Raw genomic sequence first — 26641 nt, 5'->3', positions numbered from 1 at the left:
GTTTGTGCAAAACTCTATATAAGAAGATAAATTCATCGTATTATTCAATGACCAACTGTAAAGCTGTTATTATTCAGTGCAAAATGAATTACTGCCCAATAGGAACATCCTCGGGACCAGAAAGAGGCGCCACCCTCAGCCCTTTATCTGTAATAACGTTGGAATAACCCCCCCCCCCAGCAACCAAAAAACTTTTTATTCCTTATCTTTTTATTAAGTCCCTTTTCTATTCATATTCCAGCCTCTCATTCACACCACTGCCTGGTTGCTAAGGTAAACAAGACCCTAGCAACCAGATAGCTGCTGAAATTCCAAACTGGAGAGCTGCTGAACTGAAAAACAACAAAAAATAAAAAATGAAACCAACTGCAAATGGTCTCAGAATATCAAAGTCTACATCACACTCCAAGTTCATTTCAACCCCTTTCAAGTATGGAGATACAAATTATAGAAAGATCCAATATCCAGAAAACCCCAGGTATTGATCATTCTGGATAACAGGTCCCATCCCTGTACATATGGGCAGAGGTCTTTGTGGCCACTCAGTGTGCAGCAAGAGGCTCCTTTTTATTAGGGAGAACCACTCCCTGGATGAGAGACCTCCTACTTGGCACCATCAGGAACCTCTGGAACCTCCACCTCTTTCCCAGAACCTAGAAGCAGAATTTATCAATGTGACAGCTTTAGCCGCACAGAACAATCCAGGCGGTTCCTTCTCTAATGGACCTAAAGGTCATGGAAAGACTCGTATTGTCAGTGGGTGTTTAGCAACAAGGAGGAACCGTTTGTGAGCAGCACAAGTTCTTTAGAAGATTAAGGTCCCAACCACAAACCCCTGGCTCCAGGCCAAGGCACTTTCCTTCCCTCTCCAAGAAAATAAACCGCACCCGATCGGCCCCGGGCTGGGAAAGTAATATTTTCATAGTGATTTCGTTTTTATTATGGGTCACTTTGTTCCTGGTTCAAACCAGGTCACTTTGGTGGGTCTGAGAACCTTCCGGATTAATGATTATTGGCAGCTGTTTACAGGTACAAATTCCCACTTTTAATTTAATGACGAGATCCTTTTTACCCCTATAGCGGCGCATACAGTTGGATCTTATGATAACCTCCTCATACTGACGCAGTAGGTTCTGCTCCTCTGAGCTCCCATTTGACCTGGACCAGGAAGCAGCTCAGGGAAACATCATTCCTGGGGACAGGATCACCACCGGGTTGCCACAATCACCATTGGGTTGCCACACAGTTCCATATAAATTGGTTATTTCTGAGTGATCTCTGTGTTTGGCCGAAATGGAAATGAGTTGACTCAATGACATTATCAGCACATTTGGGGTCACTGGTCATCTTAGACCTACATAATTCTGTATCTCCGTATGGGTCAGTCAACTGGCCTAGGGCAATCGGGCCATCACGTGTATGATATGGAACAAAGAAGCCTTAGGGGCCGATATAACAAAGTCCGAATCCGAATCACAAAATACGATAATTTCTAAAGTTTGAAAAAGGCACAAAAATTATTTTCTTGGATGTATGAAAATATCGTATTTACAATCTGAAAGATACGAAATTTTCGTATCCGAACGATCGTAAACGGCACAAAAAACTTTCTGGCTTTGATCCTTCAGTGCATGATTTTGGAAGCCTCCCATAGGGCTCAATGGCACTCTGCAGCTCCAACCCGGCCCAAGGAAAGCCTCCCATAGGGCTCAATGGCACTCTGCAGCTCCAACCCGGCCCAAGGAAAGTCTCCCATAGGGCTCAATGGCACTCTGCAGCTCCAACCCGGCCCAAGGGAAGTCTCCCATAGGGCTCAATGGCACTCTGCAGCTCCAACCCGGCCCAAGGGAAGTCTCCCATAGGGCTCAATGGCACTCTGCAGCTCCAACCTGGCCCAAGGAAAGCCTCCCATAGGGCTCAATGGCACTCTGCAGCTCCAACCCGGCCCAAGGAAAGTCTCCCATAGGGCTCAATGGCACTCTGCAGCTCCAACCCGGCCCAAGGAAAGTCTCCCATAGGGCTCAGTGGCACTCTGCAGCTCCAACCCGGCCCAAGGGAAGTCTCCCATAGGGCTCAATGGCACTCTGCAGCTCCAACCCGGCCCAAGGAAAGCCTCCCATAGGGCTCAATGGCACTCTGCAGCTCCAACCCGGCCCAAGGGAAGTCTCCCATAGGGCTCAATGGCACTCTGCAGCTCCAACCCGGCCCAAGGAAAGCCTCCCATAGGGCTCAATGGCACTCTGCAGCTCCAACCCGGCCCAAGGAAAGTCTCCCATAGGGCTCAATGACACTCTGCAGCTCCAACCCGGCCCAAGGAAAGTCTCCCATAGGGCTCAATGGCACTCTGCAGCTCCAACCCGGCCCAAGGGAAGTCTCCCATAGGGCTCAATGGCACCCTGCAGCTCCAACCCGGCCCAAGGAAAGTCTCCCATAGGGCTCAATGGCACTCTGCAGCTCCAACCCGGCCCAAGGGAAGTCTCCCATAGGGCTCAATGGCACCCTGCAGCTCCAACCCGGCCCAAGGAAAGTCTCCCATAGGGCTCAATGGCACTCTGCAGCTCCAACCCGGCCCAAGGAAAGTCTCCCATAGGGCTCAATGGCACCCTGCAGCTCCAACCCGGCCCAAGGAAAGTCTCCCATAGGGCTCAATGGCACTCTGCAGCTCCAACCCGGCCCAAGGAAAGTCTCCCATAGGGCTCAATGGCACTCTGCAGCTCCAACCCGGCCCAAGGAAAGTCTCCCATAGGGCTCAATGGCACTCTGCAGCTCCAACCCGGCCCAAGGAAAGTCTCCAACCCGGCCCAAGGGAAGTCACCATACTGAAGCTTTAATGAATCCCAAACTTTCCTACTCATTGCGACAAATACACAAAAATGTCACGTAAGTCAACAAAAATATCGTGGAAATTACGCAAAAGTTCTACATACATTCATGGTCAATCGTACTTTGATAAATGGGTCGCAAAGAACTGATAATTAGTGATGAGCAAATTTTTTTCGCCAGGCATATATTTGCAGCAAATTTCCGCATTTCACCATTAGAGAATTGTTCTGAGAAAATTTGCAGGCAAAAAATTTATTGCGCGTCAAAAAAGTTGCGGTCGCGTTAAAGTGGGGCCCAGTTGCGTCAAAAAAAGGGTGGGGTCACATTAAAAAGGGCGCGGTGGCGTCAAAAAAGATGCAGGCGACAAAAAAATTGTGTGACAAACACGATTCACTAATTTTTCACCGTTTCTCGAATTTTGCTGTCATTTCGTGAAATAGGACAGATTAGCTCAACACTGTTGATAATATATTCTGACTGGCACCCCCTTCACCGGCAGCTTCACCGTCACAAATTATCCCCATCTCTCCTTATATAAGGATAATAAACAGGGACTTCGCTCACTATGCCTGTACGACGTATGGGCCCAGGGCCAGGACTGCAGGGCTGTGATTGGCTCTCCCCCTCCTACTGTGCTTCTGGCAGGGACCGTTAGGACACGCCCACCCCTCATGTGAAACCCAGACAGGGACCTGAGAGGATCCATAGGGAGCTCCAATAAAGGGGCCTATTTTTTAAAGACAATATTAATGTTTAGCACAAGATACATTCGTTATTGCCTACAAGATCGCAGGGGTTTATTATTATTCTATATGTTTTCTTTATGTAGAAACATTTCTAGGAGGTGGGAGAAGGACCAGCCCTGACAACTTTTTATTACATTTTCATAATCTCCCTTGGTGCCGCCATAACTCAACCTTCACCTTGATGGGCCCTAATGTCCGTGTTGCCCAGCCTGTTCATTACCCATTATTGTCTTTGCTTCCCATGGATATACAGTATATATATATATACATAGATACACAGAAGGGGGTTGTGGGAGCACTCCAAGGCTAAATAAAGTATACAAATACAATGGAAGTGCAACTGATCTGGCCAAATTAACTACAAGCATACAAAAAAGGAGAGGGAGATTGATCAATGCACATTCCCTGGTCCCCATATATATACAAATATATGTACTGAGGGGTGTATATATACTAAAAGCCATTTATCTCTGTAGGGACCCATAGGGTTAAGCTCCCTATGGTGTTATCCCTTATCTTTATCTAATCTGTGCTGTTATAGGGCAGAGCCCTCTGCACTCCTATTACAGTTATTAGGCTACCCCCTATAGGTTTAGCCCAGGTTGACCACTCCCCTTGGCAGACTATATAGTGTCTGGCACAAGAGAGTGGCTTCCTCTTTTGGCTGCATGCTGTGTTCTGGACAGATCCCAACTGAGCCTGGACCAGAACATAGGCCCAGAAGCCATTTGTACCCTAGGGGACCACCTACCCTAGTGCTAAGTCGGGGACAGGGCCCCGTGAACGAGGTAAAGCCAGCACAGTCAGATTTGTTATTAGCACCCTCTAGGAGAGGTGATTGTAGTCAGGCTATTTAGTAAGGGCAGTCAATAGCCCCAACCAGGAGTTGTAACAAAGGGTTTAGTCCACCCCGGCTCTGTAATCGTTCTTTAGGGACCGGTTTTATTAGACGCCAGGTACCAGTGTTAGGAGCTCTCCCCTGGACCACAGTCGGCCGGAACACTCCCTTCTGAAAGGTCTATATCTCAGGTGTCAACTAATCCTCTGTGCATCCTCCAAGTGGGTTATTCTGTGCCTAAAGGGTCACATCTGCTGTACTATCTGTGCCATCATACACTGCTGTGTCTGTGAGTATAACCCTGCTGCACTGTCCAGTTGTGCCTTTAATAAACTTGTACTATAGTTGATCAGCAAGAATCCTCTGGCGTCCATCTTTTACCATCTGCACACCACACCTCAGCTAGTTGTAGTTCCACTACACCCTCGCTCCATCCTGATTCTCCCATATAGCGGAGGCTCACCCCTTTGTATTAAGTGTCGCAAATGTAACCCATGCTCTCTATTCATTACTAGCCTGGGTTTATTCCAAAATGGGTCAGAAAAGCGTTACATTTATGGCGCCCAACGTGGGGCTAAAAGGGTTAAATTCATTTTGAAATTTTCGGAGCCATTACCTGAGGGGCTGAGTAAAAGTGTGTGTGTTGCTTTAAATTTTGCTGACAGGCACTGCCGGACGCGATAGGCAAAAGGCGCCTGCAGTCCTGATCGTAATTGCCGAGTACTAATTGGCCGTGGGTTCGGGTTTGAGGATTCCCCCCTTGTAATCCCATTGGTCGGCGGAGCTGTCAATCACCGCCCCAGTAACTTTGGCGCTCTTTCTACGAAATCCCGCGAGAGGCGGGTTGTTTGTGAGATTTGGCGGCCATTTTCCGAGACTCTGACGTCACGGCGGCCATCTTGTGCCTCGCACTTGAGCCATACAGACGCGTGGAGAGAGAGCTCTTAATGTAACTCTGGATAGCGGCTGCTTCCACTGTTAAATCAGCACAGTTACATCCTTGCTACTGTACCATACTGCTGCTAGTTAACCCCAGCGCAGAGAGGAAGGTCCGTGCCCTGCCAGATTTGCGGCTGCGTTCTGGAAAGAGGGCAGATAATATAGTATCAAAATACACGTGCGACTACCTTCTGTGCAGCTGCCAGGAGGCACGGTCGGCAACAAAAGTTCCCCCGGGAGAACCAGGATTCGCGGCTGCGACCTGGATAGACTGACCGAAAAGGAACGTATAAAGAGTGAGTACCACCCACGGCTGCAGAATACTCTCTATACTACCTGAGTGCCGGACTCGTGGCTGCGACCGGACATTGCTGCTTACCATCTGCTAAGTCAGACAGGCATAACAGTTAAATATTGACCCCAGGGCACGCCTTAGAGAGGCCATAGACGTTTGGGACAAACTGCGCAAAGGGTCTGAACATTACTGCTGTGGCTGCAAGGCCAGCTATTTTGTGAACTGCAACTTGGTGCCTATTAATATGGCTGACCACCCTAGTCCCCGCTCACTAACCCCAGAGGTTTCAGTCAGTGGGGTGATGCCCATACCATCCCCACCTCAACGCTACGTATGGCTGGGTACTTTTGGGGAGCGCACTGCGGAAGATGGCAGTGTGGTGGTGGAGCCATATTGTGAATGTTGCGGGGAGATTATTGTCCAGGCCTGGAAGGAACTGGAAGTCCACTGCCCATATTGCAGGTCCCGGTGTTGGGCCAAACCCCTACAGAAGGCGCAAGGGCCTTTCGTCCAAGGTGGGGCGGAAGGATCAGATAGACCCAGGCCTGTTACTCCTGCTCCCACGGCAGTTCCGCAACACCTAGATGATGCTAGCGTTCCTATAAAGGTTACGCAGGATTGTGATACTAAATCTGACAGTTCAGATGAGGATAGGCTGGATTCAGTTTCAGTGACGGCTTCAACCTCTATGTATCCTGTGGAACCAACTGTTTCTACCAAAACCAAAATTCCTCAGAAGCCGTCAGGTGTCTCAAGAGAAGAGGAGAACCTGCGGATACTATTAAAAGGTGTGGGTAGAGGGAGATCTAAGTCACCCACACCTGAAAAGGAAAGTGTGATTTCATCCCATTCCTCAGGGAGTGCAGTCTTCCTGAGTGGTACATCACAAAGACGGGGCCACCGACCTGACTGGGCCCATATGACCTTTGGGCCATTGCCTAGACGTTCTCTACCAGAAGGGCAGAGAGGATCAGCATCCCCAAAAGAGTCGGAGCTGCTATCTAATGATCCGCCAGGTTGGCCAGTTGTACCGCCACCTCCTCATGCTGTAAACAAGAACACCTCTTGTTGGGTTGCCCCAGGAAGGGCTGACTCGGAAAAATTTCGCTCTGTATCTAGAGTGCAGAGACTGATTAATGAGAGAGTTTTTCAACAATGGGGTTTTTACATGCCATACGCCCCGGAATGGGTTTATGATGAGGTGGAAGCCCATGTTGATGAATGGCTGTATGGGGAACTCATCCGTCGGGAGGGCCTGATTCCTGGGGGCCTCCTGCACCAAAACGTAAAACGGAGAACCCAAGATACCGAGTACCTATCCAACATTGCCTGTGAGTGGTGGTTCGGACGAACCATACTGAAACATGGAGTGCAATCGTATGGAAAATTTCAGGATGACAGAAATTTTGCATTGCTGTCGAATCTTCCTTCAGGAGGGAAGACGGACAACCACATCCTGCCTATTATGTGTCCTATCGAGTGACCAAAGAGAAATATGATAGGAACCTCCATTAGGTAGGAAAACCCCATGCCGGTCTGGATCTTCATCCCAGATGGGATTTTCCCCCGGGTGGGAGGTGGGTTGTTAGTTCCCTAAAGTTAAAGGGTAAAACACCCACCGTTTTGGGCACCTCTAAAAAGACTGCCGTTTTGCCGCCATAGAGTGTGACCCCATCCTGCAGTTTATGTCCACAGTGATGGACTTGTTTTCTTGTTTTTAAGTTGAAGCTCTCAAGAAGAGAGACTGTAAAGTTCAAGTTGGGTGAACAAACAAAGACTGCTGCGCCCCATCCCAATACAACTTCTATTTTCACCTACCTCACCAGGGGTAGGACCCTTTGCCTAATCCACACCTACGGAGTGCATGTCGGGAGATCCATGAACACTGGGTTAGGGTGGAAGGCCTGGACTTAATAAAGTTGATGGGTGGGGATGTATTACAGTTTAAGTTGAGCACCCCTGTTAGTGGTCAGGAAGGTGACTCTAGGATATATAAGTATTGTGCCTGTTATACCTCTGTTGCAGAGCCAGAAGGTATCTCAAGGATCTTTATAAGTAAGTGCCTGAGTGATCCATAGTGACACTCATGTATTGTAAATGGTTTACAGAAACGTAACTAGTAACGAAACAGTTAATATTTTCTGTGCCTTAAAATTTTCATTTTTACAGCTATCCAATGTACCGGATACTCCTCAGGAGAGGGTGTCAGGAACGGATGTAAGGGTACTGTATTTTTGCACTAAATCAATGCACTACTGTTATTGCTTGAAATGTTATTTGCCATTGCCGGGTCGGAATGGATTCTTCCCCCGGGTGAATGTAGGGACCCATAGGGTTAAGCTCCCTATGGTGTTATCCCTTATCTTTATCTAATCTGTATTGTTATAGGGCAGAGCCCTCTGCACTCTTATTTCAAGTATTAGGCTACCCCCTATAGGTTTAGCCCAGGTTGACCACTCCCCTTGGCAGACTATATAGTGTCTTGCACAAGGAAGTGGCTTCCTCTTTTGGCTGCATGCTGTGTTCTGGACAGATCCCAACTGAGCCTGGACCAGAACATAGGCCCAGAAGCCATTTGTACCCTAGGGGACCATCTACCCTAGTGATAAGTCGGGGACAGGGCCCCGTGAACGAGGTAAAGCCAGCACAGTCAGATTTGTTAATAGCACCCTCTAGGAGAGGTGATTGTAGTCAGGCTATTTAGTAAGGGCAGTTAATAGCCCCAACCAGGAGTTGTAAAAGGGTTTAGTCCACCCCGGCTCTGTAGTCGTTCTTTAGGGACCGGTTTTATTAGACGCCAGGTACCAGTGTTAGGAGCTCTCCCCTGGACCACAGTCGGCCGGAACACTCCCTTCTGAAAGGTCTATATCTCAGGTGTCAACTAATCCTCTGTGCATCCTCCAAGTGGGTTATTCTGTGCCTAAAGGGTCACATCTGCTGTACTATCTGTGACCATCATACACTGCTGTGTCTGTGAGTATAACCCTGCTGCACTATTCAGTTGTGCCTTTAATAAACTTGTACTATAGTTGATCAGCAAGAATCCTCTGGCGTCCATCTTTTACCATCTGCACACCACACCTCAGCTAGTTGTAGTTCCACTACACCCTCGCTCAATCCTGATTCTCCCATATAGCGGAGGCTCACCCCTTTGTATTAAGTGTCGCAAATGTAACCCATGCTCTCTATTCATTACTAGCCTGGGTTTATTCCAAAATGGGTCAGAAAAGCGTTACATCTCCATTCCCATTGCACAGAAAATGCCATTCTGGTGTTCAGCCCTTGTTTGTGTCCCACTGGCCAGTAATGCCATCAAGGATTATAATGTCAATTAAAAGAATCTGCTGATGGCACAAATATGGCCTCAGATATCTCAGACAATACCATGTTAAATATATATTTCTATATTCTATAATTCCATGTCTCTATATCGGGTCCCCCAAGGCTGAGATAAGCAGTGACCTCATACATTCCACCCAAGGGTTATGATGTCACAGTCACGTGTGATCTGTGTGATGACCTCATACATGTGGGGCTTAAGTCATTGCTTCTTGGGGGGGGGGTCAAGCAGACTGATTGTCCCATCATGAATGTGATTCTAAATGTCCCCTGTGAGGTCACATGACCCATCCCTATTCCCAGCAGCCTGCAGTTTATGGGACTTTCTGACATTTTTCAGGTAGGTAGGTAGTGGGTGGGTACCCATTCAGCATTTGTGCCCCTGGGCCCCTACTAAACCTGCGGTGTGTCCCTTAGAAACAATATTTGTTCAGTAAAAGTCTGAGCCTCAATAAAACCATAAAGATTAGATTCCACAATAGCTGCATGGAATTGTATGAGTCAAATCAAACAGAGGAGCCAATGGGAAGAGGGAACAGGGACCAATAGCTGAAGTTCTGAGAATAAAGAATGGGTTTATCCAAATATTTTCTGAAAGGCAATAAATATGGGCGGGTTAACCTCAAGGGAGGGGTTACGGGCGAGTTATAGGCAGTAGTTAGTCTCCAGCTGTACTAACCCGGCACTGGTGCAGAACTGGTGTAGAACTGATACAGAACTGGTGTAGAACTGGTGCAGAACTGATACAGAACTGGTGCAGAACTGGTGCAGAACTGGTGCAGAACTGGTGCAGAACAGAAAGGTGAGAGATCCCAGTGCCTTTGATTGTATGAAGCTTTCTAATTGGTACTGATTTGCATAGGTACTCACCTTGTTACTCACAGAGTAGAGATAAAGTAGTAAGGCTGGGGTATCTGACACATAGGGGCTGATTTACTAACCCACGAATCCGACCCGAATTGGAAAAGTTCCGACTTGAAAACGAATATTTTGCGACTTTTTCGTATGTTTTGCGATTTTTTCGGATTCTGTACGAATTTTTCGGATCCAATACGATTTTTGCGTAAAAACGCGAGTTTTTCGTATCCATTACGAAAGTTGCGTAAAAAGTTGCGCATTTTGCGTAGCGTTAAAACTTACGCGAAAAATGCGCAACTTTTCGCGTAAGTTTTAACGCTACGCAAAATGCGCAACTTTTTACGCAACTTTCGTAATGGATAGGAAAACTCGCGTTTTTACGCAAAAATCGTATTGGATCCGAAAAATTCGTAAAGAATCCGAAAAAATCGCAAAACATACGAAAAAATCGCAAAGTACCGATCATTACGAAAAAAACGCAATCGGACTCCATTCGACCCGTTCGTGGGTAAGTAAATCAGCCCCATAGGATGAACTATGTCTTTTTTTCCTCTGAGGAATTTACCTTAATTCATTTGCAGGTCATTTAGCTGCCTTAATATTCTTCCCTTCTTCATCCTGATATTCAGACTGATATCTGGGTGCTATTGCTGCTCACCCTAGCAACCAGGAAAGAGCACTGAATACACATGTTTTTTTGATCAACTGATTTTTTTACTTCATTGCTGAACTGAATTTTTAAATTTTATTACTAACTATATATACATTTTATTTAATTAATTGCGGAATGTTTTCTTTTAATTTACTCACTGAACTGAAATGATTTTTATAATAAATTACAGAACTGATTTTTTTTTTGTATTAATTACTAAACTAATTTTTTTTATTAAATCACTGAACTGATTTTTGTAATTTATTACTGAACTGATTTTTTTGGTATTAAATTACTGAACTGATTTTATAATAAATAACTGAACTGATTCTCTAATTTATTACTGAACTGATTTTTGTAATTTATTTCTAAACTGATTTTTATAACAAATTACTGAACTGATTTTTATAACAAATTACAGAGCAGATTTTTTAATTAATTACTGAACTGATTTTTTAATTAATTTCTGAACTGATTTTTATAATAAATAACTGAACTGATTCTTTAATTTATTACTGAACTGATTTTTGTAATTTATTTCTAAACTGATTTTTATAACAAATTACTGAACTGATTTTTATAACAAATTACAGAGCAGATTTTTATAATAAATTACAGAACTGATTTTTATAATAAATTACAGAACTGATTTTTTAATTTATTACAAAACAGATTTTTTTTTATTAAATTACTGAACTGATTTTTTAATTTATTACAAAACAGATTTTTTTTATTAAATTACTGAACTGATTTTTTAATTTATTACAAAACAGATTTTTTTTATTAAATAACTGAACTGATTCTTTAATTTATTACTGAACTGATTTTTGTAATTTATTTCTAAACTGATTTTTATAACAAATTACTGAACTGATTTTTATAACAAATTACAGAGCAGATTTTTATAATAAATTACAGAACTGATTTTTTAATTAATTACTGAACTGATTTTTATAATAAATTACAGAACTGATTTTTTAATTTATTACAAAACAGATTTTTTTTATTAAATTACTGAACTGATTTTTTAATTTATTACAAAACAGATTTTTTTTATTAAATTACTGAACTGATTTTTATAATAAATTACAGAACTGATTTTTTAATTTATTACAAAACAGATTTTTTTTATTAAATTACTGAACTGATTTTTTAATTTATTACAAAACAGATTTTTTTTATTAAATTACTGAACTGATTTTTATAATAAATTACAGAACTGATTTTTTAATTAATTACTGAACTGATTTTTTGTACTTAATTACCAAACAGTTTTTTTTGGATTAAATACCTGAACTGATTTTTGTAATTTATTACTGAACTGATGTTTCTGTATTAAATTAGTTAAATTATTTTTGTAATTACTGAATGATTTTTTTGTATTAATTACTAAACTGATTTTATTGTATTAAATAACTGAACTGAATTTTTTATATTTAATTAGTTAAATGATTTTTGTAATTAATTACGGAACTAATTTTTGGTGTTTAACAACTGAATTGTTTTTTGTAATTAATTACTGAACTGATTTTGTAAAGTTAATTTTTAGTATGTTATAGAATGGCCAATTCTAAGCAACTTTTTAATTAGCCTTCATTTTTTTCTTTTTTATTGTTTTTGAATTATTTGCCTTCTTCAAAATATTTCCAGCTTTATTGCTACTTTTTATTACTAATCTTTCTAGTTCCTCCCCTATTTGTATTCCAGTATTTCATTCACATCAGTGCATGGTTGCTAGGGTAATTTGGGTCCCTGGCAACCGGAGTGCTGAAACTGCAAACTGGAAAGCTGCTAAATAAGAAGCTAAATAACTCAAAAACTACAAATAATAAAAAATGAAGACCAATTGCAACTTGTCTCAGAATAGCGCTTTCTACATCACACTTAATATTAATTTAACGGTGAACATCCCCTCTAATGTATTTATTTATGTAGTTGTTGAAATGATTTTGATTTAATTTAACTGTTGACTTTTGTCCTTACTTGTTGGACTGTTTTTTATTCATTATTTTGGAAGAATTTATTTAAACAGAATTGTTAGCAAACAATATCCGAGTTCATTTGGAGAGTTAAGACTGAGCAAAGTTCAAGAAAAGGCAGGGAGATAAAAATGTCAAATATATAAAATACTTGAGCAAATAGACTTTTATTTGTATCTACTCATGGGAGAGTTTTGTACACATAACCCTCATAAATAGAGCCGCCCTACTGATTGTATTATACTCATGGTAAACTGCGGTTTGGAACACCCATACATGGAAGCAACACTGTTTATATAGGCACGAATGTTGAAAGGGCTAGTTCCCCTTTAAATGAACTTTTAGTACGTCATAGAATGGGCAGTTCTTAGCAACTTTTCAATTGGTCTTCATTTTTTATAGTTTCTGAATTATGTGCCTTCTTCTTCTTCCAACTCTCTCCAGCTTTCAAATGGGGGTCACTGACCCCGGCAGCCAAACCCTATTGCTCTGTGAGGCTCCAGTTTTATTGTTATTGTTACTTTTTATTCCTTATCTTTCTATTCAGTCCGTCTCCTATTTATATATCAGTCTTTTATTCAAACACTGCCTGGTTGCTAAGGTAATTTGGACCCTAGCAACCAGATAGCTGCCAAAATTGCAAACTGGAGACCTGTTAAACAAAAAGCAAAATAATAAAAAAAACACACATAATAACACATGAAGACCAACTGCAAATTGTTTCGGAATATCACACTCTACATCATAATAAAAGTTAATTTTAAAGTGAACAACCCCTTATAACCCCCTAATAACGAAATATCAGAGAAGCCTAGACACATGGCGTGTCAATAAATCTCCCTTCTCGTAGCATTAGGTATGGTGTGGGATATGGTGGAGTCTTCCATCATCACTGAAGAGCTTTGGGATTGCTGAAATGGAGATAGTTCTTGTTCCCAACACAATGAGCCTAAGTGTATATATTAATATCTATATAAATATGTGTTTGTGCTATTTACCCTTTGTCAGGATGAAGTGCCTTGTGCTCCTGTTGGCTTGTGCTGCTGTTGGGTGGGCTCAATCATGTGACCCTCAGCCAGGAGGTAAGAGATTCCAGTTTTGTGGCTTCCCAGTTGGGGTGCGGGTTACTGGTGGGTTGTGGTTGTGTCACAGTTGGGGTGTGGGTTACTGGGGGTTGCGGTTGTGTCACAGTTTGCATGTAGGTTACTGGGGGTTGCGGTTGTGTCACAGTTGGGGTGTGGGATTTACTGGGGGTTGTGGTTGTGTCACAGTTGGGGTGTGGGTTACTGGTGGGTTTTGGTTGTGTCACAGTTGGGGTGTGAGTTACTGGGAGTTGCGGTTGTGTCACAGTTGGGGTGTGGGTTACTGGGGGTTGCGGTTGTGTCACAGTTTGCGTGTAGGTTACTGGGGGTTGTGGTTGTGTCACAGTTGGGGTGTGGGATTTACTGGGGGTTGTGGTTGTGTCACAGTTGGGGTGTGGGTTACTGGGGGTTGCAGTTGTGTCACAGTTGGGGTGTGGGTTACTGGGGGTTGCAGTTGTGTCACAGTTGGGGTGTGGGCTACTGGGGGTTGCAGTTGTGTCACAGTTGGGGTGTGGGTTACTGGGGGTTGTGGTTGTGTCACAGTTGGGGTGTGGGTTACTGGGGGTTGCAGTTGTGTCACAGTTGGGGTGTGGGTTACTGGGGGTTGTGGTTGTGTCAAAGTTGGGGTGTGGGATTTACTGGGGGTTGCGGTTGTGTCACAGTTGGGGTGTGGGTTACTGGGGGTTGCAGTTGTGTCACAGTTGGGGTGTGGGTTACTGGGGGTTGTGTCAAAGTTGGGGTGTGGGTTTTACTGGGGGTTGCGGTTGTGTCACAGTTGGGGTGTGGGTTACTGGGGGTTGTGTCAAAGTTGGGGTGTGGGTTTTACTTGGAGTTGCAGTTGTGTCACAGTTGGGGTGTGGCATTTACTGGGGGTTGTGGTTGTGTCACAGTTGGGGTGTGGCATTTACTGGGGGTTGCGGTTGTGTCACAGTTGGGGTGTGGGCTACTGGGGGTTGTAGTTGTGTCACAGTTGGGGTGTGGGTTACTGGGGGTTGCGGTTTTGTCACAGTTGCGGTGTGGGTTACTGGGGGGTTGCGATTGTGTCACAGTCGGGGAGTGGGTTACTGGGGGTTGTGTCACAGTTGGGGTGTGGGGTTTACTGGTGAGTTGCGTCTCAGTTGGGGTGTGGGTTACTGGTTTATTTGAATCCTATGTTGGTGGCAGTAACAATATATAACACAGTTGTAGTTGCAGTATCTGTTATAAGAGGCAGGAGTAAAAAAGTAGACAATGACGACTGGGTTCAGTCTTTTAATTCTCTTTCAAGACATGATATGGCCCCAACGTGCCCCATTGCAACATGGTTCATTACAGTGAGTTCCAGTTGGCAGGGGCAGAAGACGGCAGAACATTAACCTGCAGTTAATTTAGTTACAATTGACTTTCTCTGTTGGTTTCAGCAATTAATTTGGCAAGATCAGAAGGTGTCAGTGTCAGCCAAAGCTCCGTTTACCCACTTAATCCTCCACCCAATGCTCAAACAGCCGTCGATGGGAATAAAGAGACAAATTATTATGTACATCCCTGTGCCCACACCAATAAGGACTTTGCCCCTTGGTGGCAGCTGGACTTGAAAAAAAGCATAAAGATTTGGACAGTGGTCATCACGACCAGGAGGGACTGCTGCAGCGAGCGCCTGTTGGGAGCCGAGATCCGTGTTGGAGATTCAGCCGATAATAAAAACCCAGTGTGAGTCCCAAGGCTCCCTTTCCTTTTATCTCATTGTTATAGATTTCCTGAGGAACATGAGGAAGAACATCCAGAGTCAGGTCTTCTTCTCCTCTATACAGGAAGGTCAGGGCAAGGTTTCATCCATAATCATAACAAGACCAGTTACCTTCATAAAAATAACAAATTAATGTGAGAGAAGGACCCTTGGAGTAAGTGAGGAAGACCAAACCAGGGAACCTGTAGTGTGAGAGAAGGAACCTTGGAGTAAGTGAGGAAGACTAGACTGGTTCATGGTCTTTTCTCCCTATTTCATTTCAAAAACCCAGACAATGGAAGATGTAAGGAGAAAAAGAGGAGTTGAGTAAGGGGTATAAAACAAGGTAAGGAAAACCTGGAGGTTTTTGAAATGAAGTAGGGAGAAAAGGCCATGAACCAGGTCAGGTCTTCTTCTCCTCTATACAGGAAGGTCAGGGCAAGGTTTCATCTATAATCATAACAAGACCAGTTACCTTCATTAGAACCCTACCATGATTTAGTGCTAATTCCCAAGTAAGATGCATTTTATCTACTTCACTTTTCTATGTTCCTCAGTATTTCGGGATAAGAAATGTCTTCAGAATGGACATTACCAGTTGGCATTTTGGGGTCTGGTACAGCCGATTTGTCATTGGCCATCATTCTCTATTTATTTGTGATTTGTGCACTGTTTTCTCTCTACACTATATATTCTGGTTATTGGGGTCAATGACATGGGCAACTAGAAAGTACATTCATCCTGAGTTAGTGTTTACTAGATATTGTTGGGTGAACCAGTTGGAAAGAGAAGCTTGGGATGGACTCGGGGCTCCCGTGGAAATTAGGTGGAACATGAATAGTCTAATCTCAGGCAGTTAGGGAATAAGGGCCCAGAGGGGCCAGTAACCATAGAAACTTAGAACCCATTGGGGGGAAAAGTCTGGGATGGACATAGGGCTTCCCTCCCCTTGTTCTCTTTTGTTGACCTACTGTTCCATGTGTCCTACAGTTGCGCCACCGTCAATGACGTCTCCCAGACCACCTTGACCTTCTGCTGTAAGGGGATGCTGGGTCGCTTTGTGAGTGTGGTTATTCCCGGCCGCAGCGAATTTCTCCATTTCTGTGAAGTAGAGGTTTATGCTGAAGAAGTAAAAAGTGAAGCAAGTCCTCTCTGCTGGTAGCCCCATGGCAACTGACACTTTATCCACTTCTGAAAGTCTTACTGTACTGTCATCGCAGCTCATTAAAATGATATTACAAATGATAATAGTCTATATTCTACAGTTACTCCAATCACTATAATTGTCATATGCAGTGACATAACTAACTGCCGGCTTCATTGTGGAAGGTGGGGAACTCTTAATGGAGACTAGAATGCAAGTAAAGCATTTTGGTTGAGGAGAAACCTCTCTCATTCCTTTGTAAAGTGGTAGGAATTCTGGGAAAAAGAACCAGGATCGATCCTAAGTTTTCCATTTAACCAGTTGCTCTAGTTCCATACAGTATGGGGCCCTATTCTCCCTGGGACACGTTACTCCCATAGGGTTATTGGTCATGTCCCAGATCACCCTATGAGCAGACCAATTATGCATTTAATACATTTAGTGCAGGATAGCTTGCGGAATTGTTGGTCATTTCCATGATAAATGTTAACTTTTTCATGGGGAGATCTATGATTGCATACACATACAGGTATGGATCCCTTATTCGGAAACCCGTTATCTAGAAAGCTCCAAATTACGGAAAGCCCGTCTCCCATAGACTCAATTTTAATCAAATAATTCAGAATTTTAAACTTGATTCCCTTTTTCTCTGTAATAATAAAACAGTACCTGTACTTGATCCCAACTAAGATATAATTACCCCTTATTGGGGCAGAACAGCCCTATTGGGTTTATTTAATGGTTAAATGATTCCCTTTTCTCTGTAATAATAAAACAGTACCTGTACTTGATCCCAACTAAGATATAATTACCCCTTATTGGGGGCAGAACAGCCCTATTGGGTTTATTTCATGGTTAAATGATTCCCTTTTCTCTGTAATAATAAAACAGTACCTGTACTTGATCCCAACTAAGATATAATTACCCCTTATTGGGGCAGAACAGTCCTATTGGGTTTATTTAATGGTTAAATGATTCCCTTTTCTCTGTAATAATAAAACAGTACCTGTACTTGATCCCAACTAAGATATAATTACCCCTTATTGGGGGCAGAACAGCCCTATTGGGTTTATTTAATGGTTAAATGATTCCCTTTTCTCTGTAATAATAAAACAGTACCTGTACTTGATCCCAACTAAGATATAATTACCCCTTATTGGGGGCAGAACAGCCCTATTGGGTTTATTTAATGGTTAAATGATTCCCTTTTCTCTGTAATAATAAAACAGTACCTGTACTTGATCCCAACTAAGATATAATTACCCCTTATTGGGGCAGAACAGCCCTATTGGGTTTATTTAATGGTTAAATGATTCCCTTTTCTCTGTAATAATAAAACAGTACCTGTACTTGATCCCAACTAAGATATAATTACCCCTTATTGGGGCAGAACAGCCCTATTGGGTTTATTTAATGGTTAAATGATTCCCTTTTCTCTGTAATAATAAAACAGTACCTGTACTTGATCCCAACTAAGATATAATTACCCCTTATTGGGGCAGAACAGCCCTATTGGGTTTATTTCATGGTTAAATGATTCCCTTTTCTCTGTAATAATAAAACAGTACCTGTACTTGATCCCAACTAAGATATAATTACCCCTTATTGGGGGCAGAACAGCCCTATTGGGTTTATTTCATGGTTAAATGATTCCCTTTTCTCTGTAATAATAAAACAGTACCTGTACTTGATCCCAACTAAGATATAAATAATTCTTATTGGATGCAAAACAATCCTATTGGGTTTAATTAATGTTTTATACATGTTTTAGTAGACCTAAGGTATGGAGATCCAAATTACGGAAAGAACCCTTATCCGGAATACCCTTGGTCCCGAGCATTCTGGATAATGGGTCCCATGCCTGTACATGTTTTCATGGGTATGGAGAGGATCCAAATAAAACAGGCTTTGGGGAGCATATTTTGCACCTCAGCAAGCAACATGCCCCTCCCAAGGGGTAACTAAAGATTTCTGGGGCAGTTATTACACTGATACCCAATACAGTACTGCTTGAATTTTACGGAGTCCTATAGTTATGCATGTTACACATTCATAGCTTTATATATTCTTCCCCTAATTTGGCTTTACCAAATTACTGCCCCTGATTTGCCCTTGCCCCTTATATTACCACCTGCCAAGTATCATTTCAGAGTAAATGTGGCAACCCTAACAGAGCAGATTTTGAAATAAGTGTGATAATTGGGTAGCAGGGGATCCAGAACAACAAATGGTGTCGAAGATGTTCCACCATTATGATGAGGTCAAGGCTGCAGGAGCCATTGCCCTAATGGTAAATGAGACCTCATCTCCATTCTCTTATATTCTCCTGTATCTCATCCCCTTTCTTTTGAAATCTCTATTTTTGCCTTTATTTAAAATCAACACCTTTCCTGTTTCATATCATGCTAACACAGGGTTTACATGGGGTAAAAAAGAGATAAAAGTCATTGTATTGGTAGAGAACTGATGGCAAGTAGATTGGCTCCATAGGCTAGAAAACATTTGAAGCTCTGGCTCACTGGGAAATAGTCAGTCTTATGCTGTTTACACAACAAACACTATTTATTTTAGCAGTAAACACAGGGTCAGGCCAAGGAGAGTCAGAGGACACTAGTATAGTGGTATAGTCCAGGGTTGGAGTTGGTGAGTCTCCTTCCATGCCTCAAGCAGTGTTTAGACAGCACTGGTGAACTACAGGAGGTCCTGTTGTATATTGTAGGGTATGTGGTGGTCTGTATTGAACTACTTAACCTGCTACGTTATAAAATGGTATGGACTAACTGTTATATAAACAAAATAACAAAGGGAAGAGAAAGACAAAGGCTAATGGAGTGATTGGTGGAAGACTAGACCAGAGAACCTGTAATGTGAGAGAAGGAACCTTGGAGTAAGTGAGGAAGACCAGACCAGGGAACCTTTAATATGAGAGAAGGAACCTTGGAGTAAGTGAGGAAGACTAGACCAGAGAACCTGTAATGTGAACAAAGGAACCTTGGAGTAAGTGGGGAAGAACAGACCAGGGAACCTTTAATGTGAGAGAAGGAACCTTGGAGTAAGTCTAGGAAGACTAGACCGGGGAACCCATAAAGAGAGAGACGTACCCTTGGTATAAGTGAGGAAGACCAGACCAGGGACCCTGTAATGTGAGAGAAGGAACCTTGGAGTAAGTGAGGAAGACTAGACCGGAGAACCTGTATAGAGAGAGAAGGACACTTGGAATAAGTGAGGAAGACTAGACTGGGGAACCTGTAATGTGAGAGAAGGAACCTTGGAGTAAGTGAGGAAGACTAGACCAGGAAACTTGTATAGAGAGAAAAGGACACTTGGAATAAGTGAGGAAGACTAGACTGGGGAACCTGTATAGAGAGAAAAGGAACCTTGGAGTAAGTGAGGAAGACTAGACCGGGGAACCTGTATAGAGAGAGAAGGAACCTTGGAGTAAGTGAGGAAGACTAGACCAGGGAACCTGTATAGAGAGAAAAGGAACCTTGGAGTAAGTGAGGAAGACTAGACCGGGGAACCTGTATAGAGAGAGAAGGAACCTTGGAGTAAGTGAGGAAGACTAGACCGGGGAACCTGTATAGAGAGAGAAGGAACCTTGGAGTAAGTGAGGAAGACTAGACCGGGGAACCTGTATAGAGAGAGAAGGAACCTTGGAGTAAGTGAGGAAGACTAGACCGGGGAACCTGTATAGAGAGAGAAGGAACCTTGGAGTAAGTGAGGAAGACTAGACCGGGGAACCTGTATAGAGAGAGAAGGAACCTTGGAGTAAGTGAGGAAGACTAGACCGGGGAACCTGTATAGAGAGAGAAGGAACCTTGGAGTAAGTGAGGAAGACTAGACCGGGGAACCTGTATAGAGAGAGAAGGAACCTTGGAGTAAGTGAGGAAGACTAGACCGGGGAACCTGTATAGAGAGAGAAGGAACCTTGGAGTAAGTGAGGAAGACTAGACCGGGGAACCTGTATAGAGAGAGAAGGAACCTTGGAGTAAGTGAGGAAGACTAGACCGGGGAACCTGTATAGAGAGAGAAGGAACCTTGGAGTAAGTGAGGAAGACTAGACCGGGGAACCTGTATAGAGAGAGAAGGAACCTTGGAGTAAGTGAGGAAGACTAGACCGGGGAACCTGTATAGAGAGAGAAGGACACTTGGAGTAAGTGAGGAAGACTAGACCGGGGAACCTGTATAGAGAGAGAAGGAACCTTGGAGTAAGTGAGGAAGACTAGACCGGGGAACCTGTATAGAGAGAGAAGGAACCTTGGAGTAAGTGAGGAAGACTAGACCGGGGAACCTGTATAGAGAGAGAAGGAACCTTGGAGTAAGTGAGGAAGACTAGACCGGGGAACCTGTATAGAGAGAGAAGGAACCTTGGAGTAAGTGAGGAAGACTAGACCGGGGAACCTGTATAGAGAGAGAAGGAACCTTGGAGTAAGTGAGGAAGACTAGACCGGGGAACCTGTATAGAGAGAGAAGGAACCTTGGAGTAAGTGAGGAAGACTAGACCGGGGAACCTGTATAGAGAGAGAAGGAACCTTGGAGTAAGTGAGGAAGACTAGACCGGGGAACCTGTATAGAGAGAGAAGGAACCTTGGAGTAAGTGAGGAAGACTAGACCGGGGAACCTGTATAGAGAGAGAAGGAACCTTGGAGTAAGTGAGGAAGACTAGACCGGGGAACCTGTATAGAGAGAGAAGGAACCTTGGAGTAAGTGAGGAAGACTAGACCGGGGAACCTGTATAGAGAGAGAAGGAACCTTGGAGTAAGTGAGGAAGACTAGACCGGGGAACCTGTATAGAGAGAGAAGGAACCTTGGAGTAAGTGAGGAAGACTAGACCGGGGAACCTGTATAGAGAGAGAAGGAACCTTGGAGTAAGTGAGGAAGACTAGACCGGGGAACCTGTATAGAGAGAGAAGGAACCTTGGAGTAAGTGAGGAAGACTAGACCGGGGAACCTGTATAGAGAGAGAAGGAACCTTGGAGTAAGTGAGGAAGACTAGACCAGGGAACCTGTATAGAGAGAGAAGGAACCTTGGAGTAAGTGAGGAAGACTAGACAATGGAAGATGTAAGGAGAAAAAGAGGAGTTTACATTGAGTAAGGGATATAAGACAAGGTAAGGAAAACCTGGAGGTCTTTGAAATGAATTAGGGAGAAAAGACCATGAACCTATTGACATATCTGCGTCACAGACTAATGTTTAACAAGGTACGACCAGTAGCTGAAAGGAAATTGTGCAGATTCATTTGCAGTAAGGTATTCACTCAGCAAATAAACCATAAAGTGAGCGTCTCATAATGTGCCCATTACAGGGTAATAACCACTACGCAAACATCTCTCCCACAACAGGAGGGCAGATAATTACCCACTGCAAACAAAGGAAGAATTAATCCAGCAACTCCAGAACAACCAGTGACTTAATTTGGCTCCAGCAGGACATGTCCCCCCCCCCCCCCAGATACTCTCTTATGAAACATAATTAACTACAATGTGGTTTGGGATCCCTAGTACTGGGGTTTCAAATGTTGGTGTTTCTCAGCAAGTTCAGTAACGAGTGGAACGCTCACTAGTAGGCAGGTACCTGGGCAATACTTCTTAAACACTCGTTTGCCTCTATGATGTATTCTGTCTCCATCTACTGGGACAGTGCTGTCCAACTGGCGGCCCGCGGGCCGCATGCGGCCCGCGACCCCCCTCTGTGTGGCCCCCCACCTGTCTGGCTGCTTTGATGGCTTACTCTTGTGTAAGCTCTAAGTGGTATCAGTACTGTGATTAACTGGCCCCCTGCATGGTTCTCACCTCAGATTCAGGCTGTAATCAGGCTGTATTGTTTAAATATGTAATCCCCTGTGTTGTTCACACCTTTTAATCTCTGCATTGTTCACCCCCTGCAGTGTTCACACCTCAGGCTCAGGCTGTAATCACCCCCATTGTTCCCCTGTTCACACCTCAGGAGCAGTAGAAACCCACAAATAATCCCTGCACACTACAAAAAGAACATATACTGAGGTGGTACTGCAATTAAAAAGTTTTTTAATATATAGTTATTGTACAGACTGTAGGAGCAGTGCCAGCATTGTGTCACTGTAGGATGCCTGTGTGTGCCATACACACAGGCATCATAGGGCAAGCAGAGTATGGCACACAGGCAGGGAAGGCAGAGTATGGCACACACAGGCAGAGTATAGCACACACAGGCCAAGTATGGCACAAACCAGCCAAAAATGGCAAACACAGTGAAAGTATGGCACATGCAGGCAGGATAGGGAAGGCAGAGTATGGCACACACAGGCAGGGTAGGGCAGGCAGAGTATGGCACACACAGGCCAAGTATGGCACAAACCAGCCAAGAATGGCACACACAGTGAAAGTATGGCACACAGGCAGGGTAGGGAAGGCAGAGTATGGCACACACAGGCAGGGTAGGGAAGGCAGAGTATGGCACACACAGACAGGGTAGGGCAGGCAGAGTATGGCACACACAGGCAGGGTAGTGAAGGCAGAGTATGGCACACACAGGCAGGGTAGGGCAGGCAGAGTACGGCAGGTTTTTGCTGTACTACAACCATTAATATGGGTATGGTCATGTGATAACACGGGTGTGGTTTCAAGTGGGTGCGGTTTCAAAAAGGGGAGTGGTCAAAACTGGCTTCCATTATCGGCCCTCCACCACGTACGTCGGAAAAATTCCGGCCCTCGGTACAACAGAAGTTGGACAGCACTGTACTGGGAGATAAAGGGCAATGCAAGTTAAACCTGCACCAATGGTTTCCACATGTAAAAATACTCTCCCCACGTACCCCACTTTGCTTCCCCTGAAAGCCATACTTGAATAATTTGAGCTGTTAGGTCCACTGAAACTCCCGTTATTATAAATAAATGATACCTGTCTTCTTACTTCCAACATTGTCCTTATGGGCCACTCCACTGCCGAAAGGTGGCCTTACACGGGCAGATTTTAGCTGCCAATATGGCCCCTCCCGACCATTTAAGCAGCTTATTTGCCGTGTATGGGGCTCTCCGACAGGCCCACCCAACTGATATATGACTAGAAATCAGCCAGATGTTGATTGGACATGTAGGGACCCCAAGATTTGGGCCCCTTTATAGACTGGGTTCCCCTTTAGACAGGCAAACCAGGGGTTGGCCTTGTGGGATATGGACACCTAAGGGTGGTCCTAACTGTGTGTGTACTATAATTATTCTTTCCAGGTTAAAAGAGAGTTTCCCCTGTATCTCAGCAGTAACCACTAGGTGGCGGTGTTCTGTAATATAAAAGGGGATGACTCACAAACCATGAGGTCTTTCTTCCTGGGACTTTCCCTCTTTCAGAGGTGAGATACAGGATTAGTTAGATAAATCATTTAGACAATCTAATAGTAGGATAGATAGGGTATTTAGTTGGGCAGTTTGAAGCCCCACCGGGAGGTCAGTGAGGTTATTACCTCATGGCATTACTAGCCACAGTTCAGGGACTTTCAGTGGTTCAGGTCATAGCATATTCCCAAAGAGGGGAGATTATCTGCAGGAAGAGAAGCTCCTGGTTTGGATAAAGGGGAGATATACCTGAATCTGTATATAATACTACTGAATTCTGTTGGATTAAATAAAGAAGTTCATTTGGTTAAGCAGCAACCTCCAGTCTCCGGGTCCATTCCTCTCCAGGCGGATCTACAACACCCTGGTAAGCACTCACCCTTAGGGCAGCAAGGTCCCGGGAGTTGCCAGTCGTGGCCTACACATTCTATCGCAGCTATCGGATCAATGACCGCATCTGCACAGTCCCTCAATGATTGGATCTGCCTCAAGGTGGGCATATTGGTAAAAGATCCACTCCTTTGGCCACCTCATTAAATGTCTTCATGTGTATGACCAGCTTTAATCCCATAGTCCAATCCCATAACCCATCTGCTTCCACATTTGCCGGATGGTCTTATTGCTGCACCCATTGACTTGAGGATTTTCCACCTGACACGTTAGACCAACATTACATTATATTTGTTGACCTAAGATGGAATCTTGGGATTTTGTGTCTTTTAGACAAACCGCTCGTTCCGCGCATTCTTATTTCCCCAAATAGATAAAGCGGTGATTAAGTCTAATTATTCTGAAGATGCTCAATTAGTATCTAATAAGGAAGCCAAGAGCAGATCCTCCTTGTGGTTTGGCATCGAGACAGTCGTGTTCTTAGATGTTGGCTCTTTGCCTTCAGCAAATAGTTACTCACAGTTCTTGCGTTACTAAGTCTTGTACACAAGTTCTTTAGTACTCCATTACTGTACCAATATTGTCACCCGTTGGGTGATGGCAGAAGGTGGGTCTCTGTTTTTGTGTGTGTTGGAAACTTCATGTAGAATTGCTGGCTCTGGCTCTAGAGTAGTAACATTTCAATGGCAAACAGGCAAATCTCAGCTCAGTGTTTGGGTAGAACCCCGTGCAAATTCAAAAACACTGAACTTTTAGAACTAAGTCTATCTCTGAACCATAAGAAGGGCCGGAGCTAGGGGCAGGCAGAAGAGGCAACTGCCTAGGGTGCAACAATGAGGGGGCAGGTAGGTTCTTCTCCTGTTAACCCCTAGGCTACAATCCCTTGTCATTGTCACCTAGTGGGCACTGACAGCTACACCTCAGGGCAGGGATCCCCAACCTTTTTTTTACTTGTGAGCCCCATTTAAATGTAAAAAGAGTTGGAGACACACAAGCAACACAAGCAAGCAAAATGTTCCTGGGCTGTGATTGGCTATAGGTAGTCCCTATCTGAACTAATACCATACAGAATGCTTTGTTTGGTACAACTTATAATTGTGATGCAAATAAAGATTGCATTTAAGCCAGGAATTTAAACATAAGCCCCTGTTTGGGGCCACTGGGAGCAACATCCAAGGGGTCGGGGTGCAACATGTATCTCCCGAGCCACTGGCTGGGGATCACAGCCTAAGGAGATACTATTTACAGAGTTTTGCAGCAAATATAAACTTTATATAGAAATAAAATAAGGCACCAGCATCTAATACTAATAGTGATCCTGCACTTGGGGGCACGTGGGGTCCGTCTCACCGGCACATTAAACAACTCTGCCCGCCCAACTAGCACAGTCCTACGGATATATCAGCCCCACACTTTACTCTGGATGGGACGGCATTGCAGTTGGTTCCTATTCAGCCAGTGAATAAACAACTGGTGGTTTAAAGAATTAAATGACCTTGGGCTACTCCTGGTAACCTTCTTGCTGCCCCTGGTAACATGGGGCCCCCTTGCCTTATGGCAGGAGCGCCCCCTGACTACTAGAATTCTTCTTGTAAGGGATTCTTGCAGAAGCCAATAGTGATGCACCACAGATCTACACACACACAGGAACATGCTTCTCTGTCAGTACTGGGTTTCTAGAATACTGGGGCTTTCAGGGGGACCCTCTGTTGGACCTGGTGATATCTAATAATAATGAACTCATCTCTAACATTTGTGTGGGGGGGCATTTGGGGAACAGTGATCCCAACATGGTCTCCTTTGAGATAATGCTGCAGAGACAGCTCTATAAGGGAGGAACTAAAACGCTCAATTTTAGACGTGCAGACTTTGCCAGTATAAGGGCATCTCTGCAATGTGTCAACTGGGAAAGGCTTCTCATGGGGTTAGGCACAGAAGGAAAATGGAACATCTTTAAAACATTGCTTTGTAGGTATACACAACAGTATATCCCCCTTGTAAGCAAGGAGAGGCATCGCAAAGCAAAACCTTTATGGCTGAATAAAAGTGTTAGTGTCGGGGTTGGTAAGAAAAAACGTGCTTTTAGGGCATTCAAGTTAGCTGGGGCAGCTGGGGCTTTCATCAGGTACAAGGGGCAAATAAAGCAGCAAAAAAGCTATCAAGCAGCTAAAATAGAAATGGAAAGGGATATTGCAGCTAGGGGTAAAAAGAATCCAAAATTATTTTTTAATTATGTGAATAGTAAAAAAATGAAGCAAGAAGGGGTGGGAACTTTATTATCACGGGGGGGTAAGTTGGTTGATGAGAACGGGGAAAAAGCAGAAATTTTGAACTCTTATTTTTCATCTGTCTATACATCTGAGGAGTCAGATAATGAAGGCTTCCCTTGTAATATGCCCAGTTCTAGTAATTTAGCTACTGACGCGTGGGTCACTCGGGGGGGAATTCAAAAGAGACTTGAACATGTAAAGGTAAACAAAGGTCCAGGGCCGGATGGGATTCATCCCAGTGTATTAAATGAGCTGAGCGCTGTGATTGC

The 26641-nt window shown here is 43.9% G+C and overlaps 1 protein-coding gene across 1 annotated transcript in view; it reads left to right on the top strand.

Moving 5' to 3' along the window:
• Positions 1-16501, top strand: part of LOC100127564 (uncharacterized loc100127564) — a 28538-nt gene extending 12037 nt beyond the window's left edge. The window contains exons 2-4 of the mRNA NM_001112932.1: positions 13478-13551; positions 14952-15240; positions 16247-16501. Of these exons, the coding sequence (NP_001106403.1) occupies positions 13479-13551; positions 14952-15240; positions 16247-16418 (534 nt within the window). The 5' untranslated portion in view covers position 13478 and the 3' untranslated portion in view covers positions 16419-16501. The remainder of the gene's footprint in view (positions 1-13477; positions 13552-14951; positions 15241-16246) is intronic.
• The last annotated feature ends 10140 nt before the right edge of the window (positions 16502-26641 follow it).

The sequence above is a fragment of the Xenopus tropicalis genome, chromosome 6 (genome assembly GCF_000004195.4).
Source record: "Xenopus tropicalis strain Nigerian chromosome 6, UCB_Xtro_10.0, whole genome shotgun sequence".
Lineage (NCBI taxonomy): Eukaryota > Metazoa > Chordata > Amphibia > Anura > Pipidae > Xenopus > Xenopus tropicalis.
Note: the sequence above shows the minus strand (reverse complement) of the source record. Positions and strands in the feature narration are given on the sequence as shown.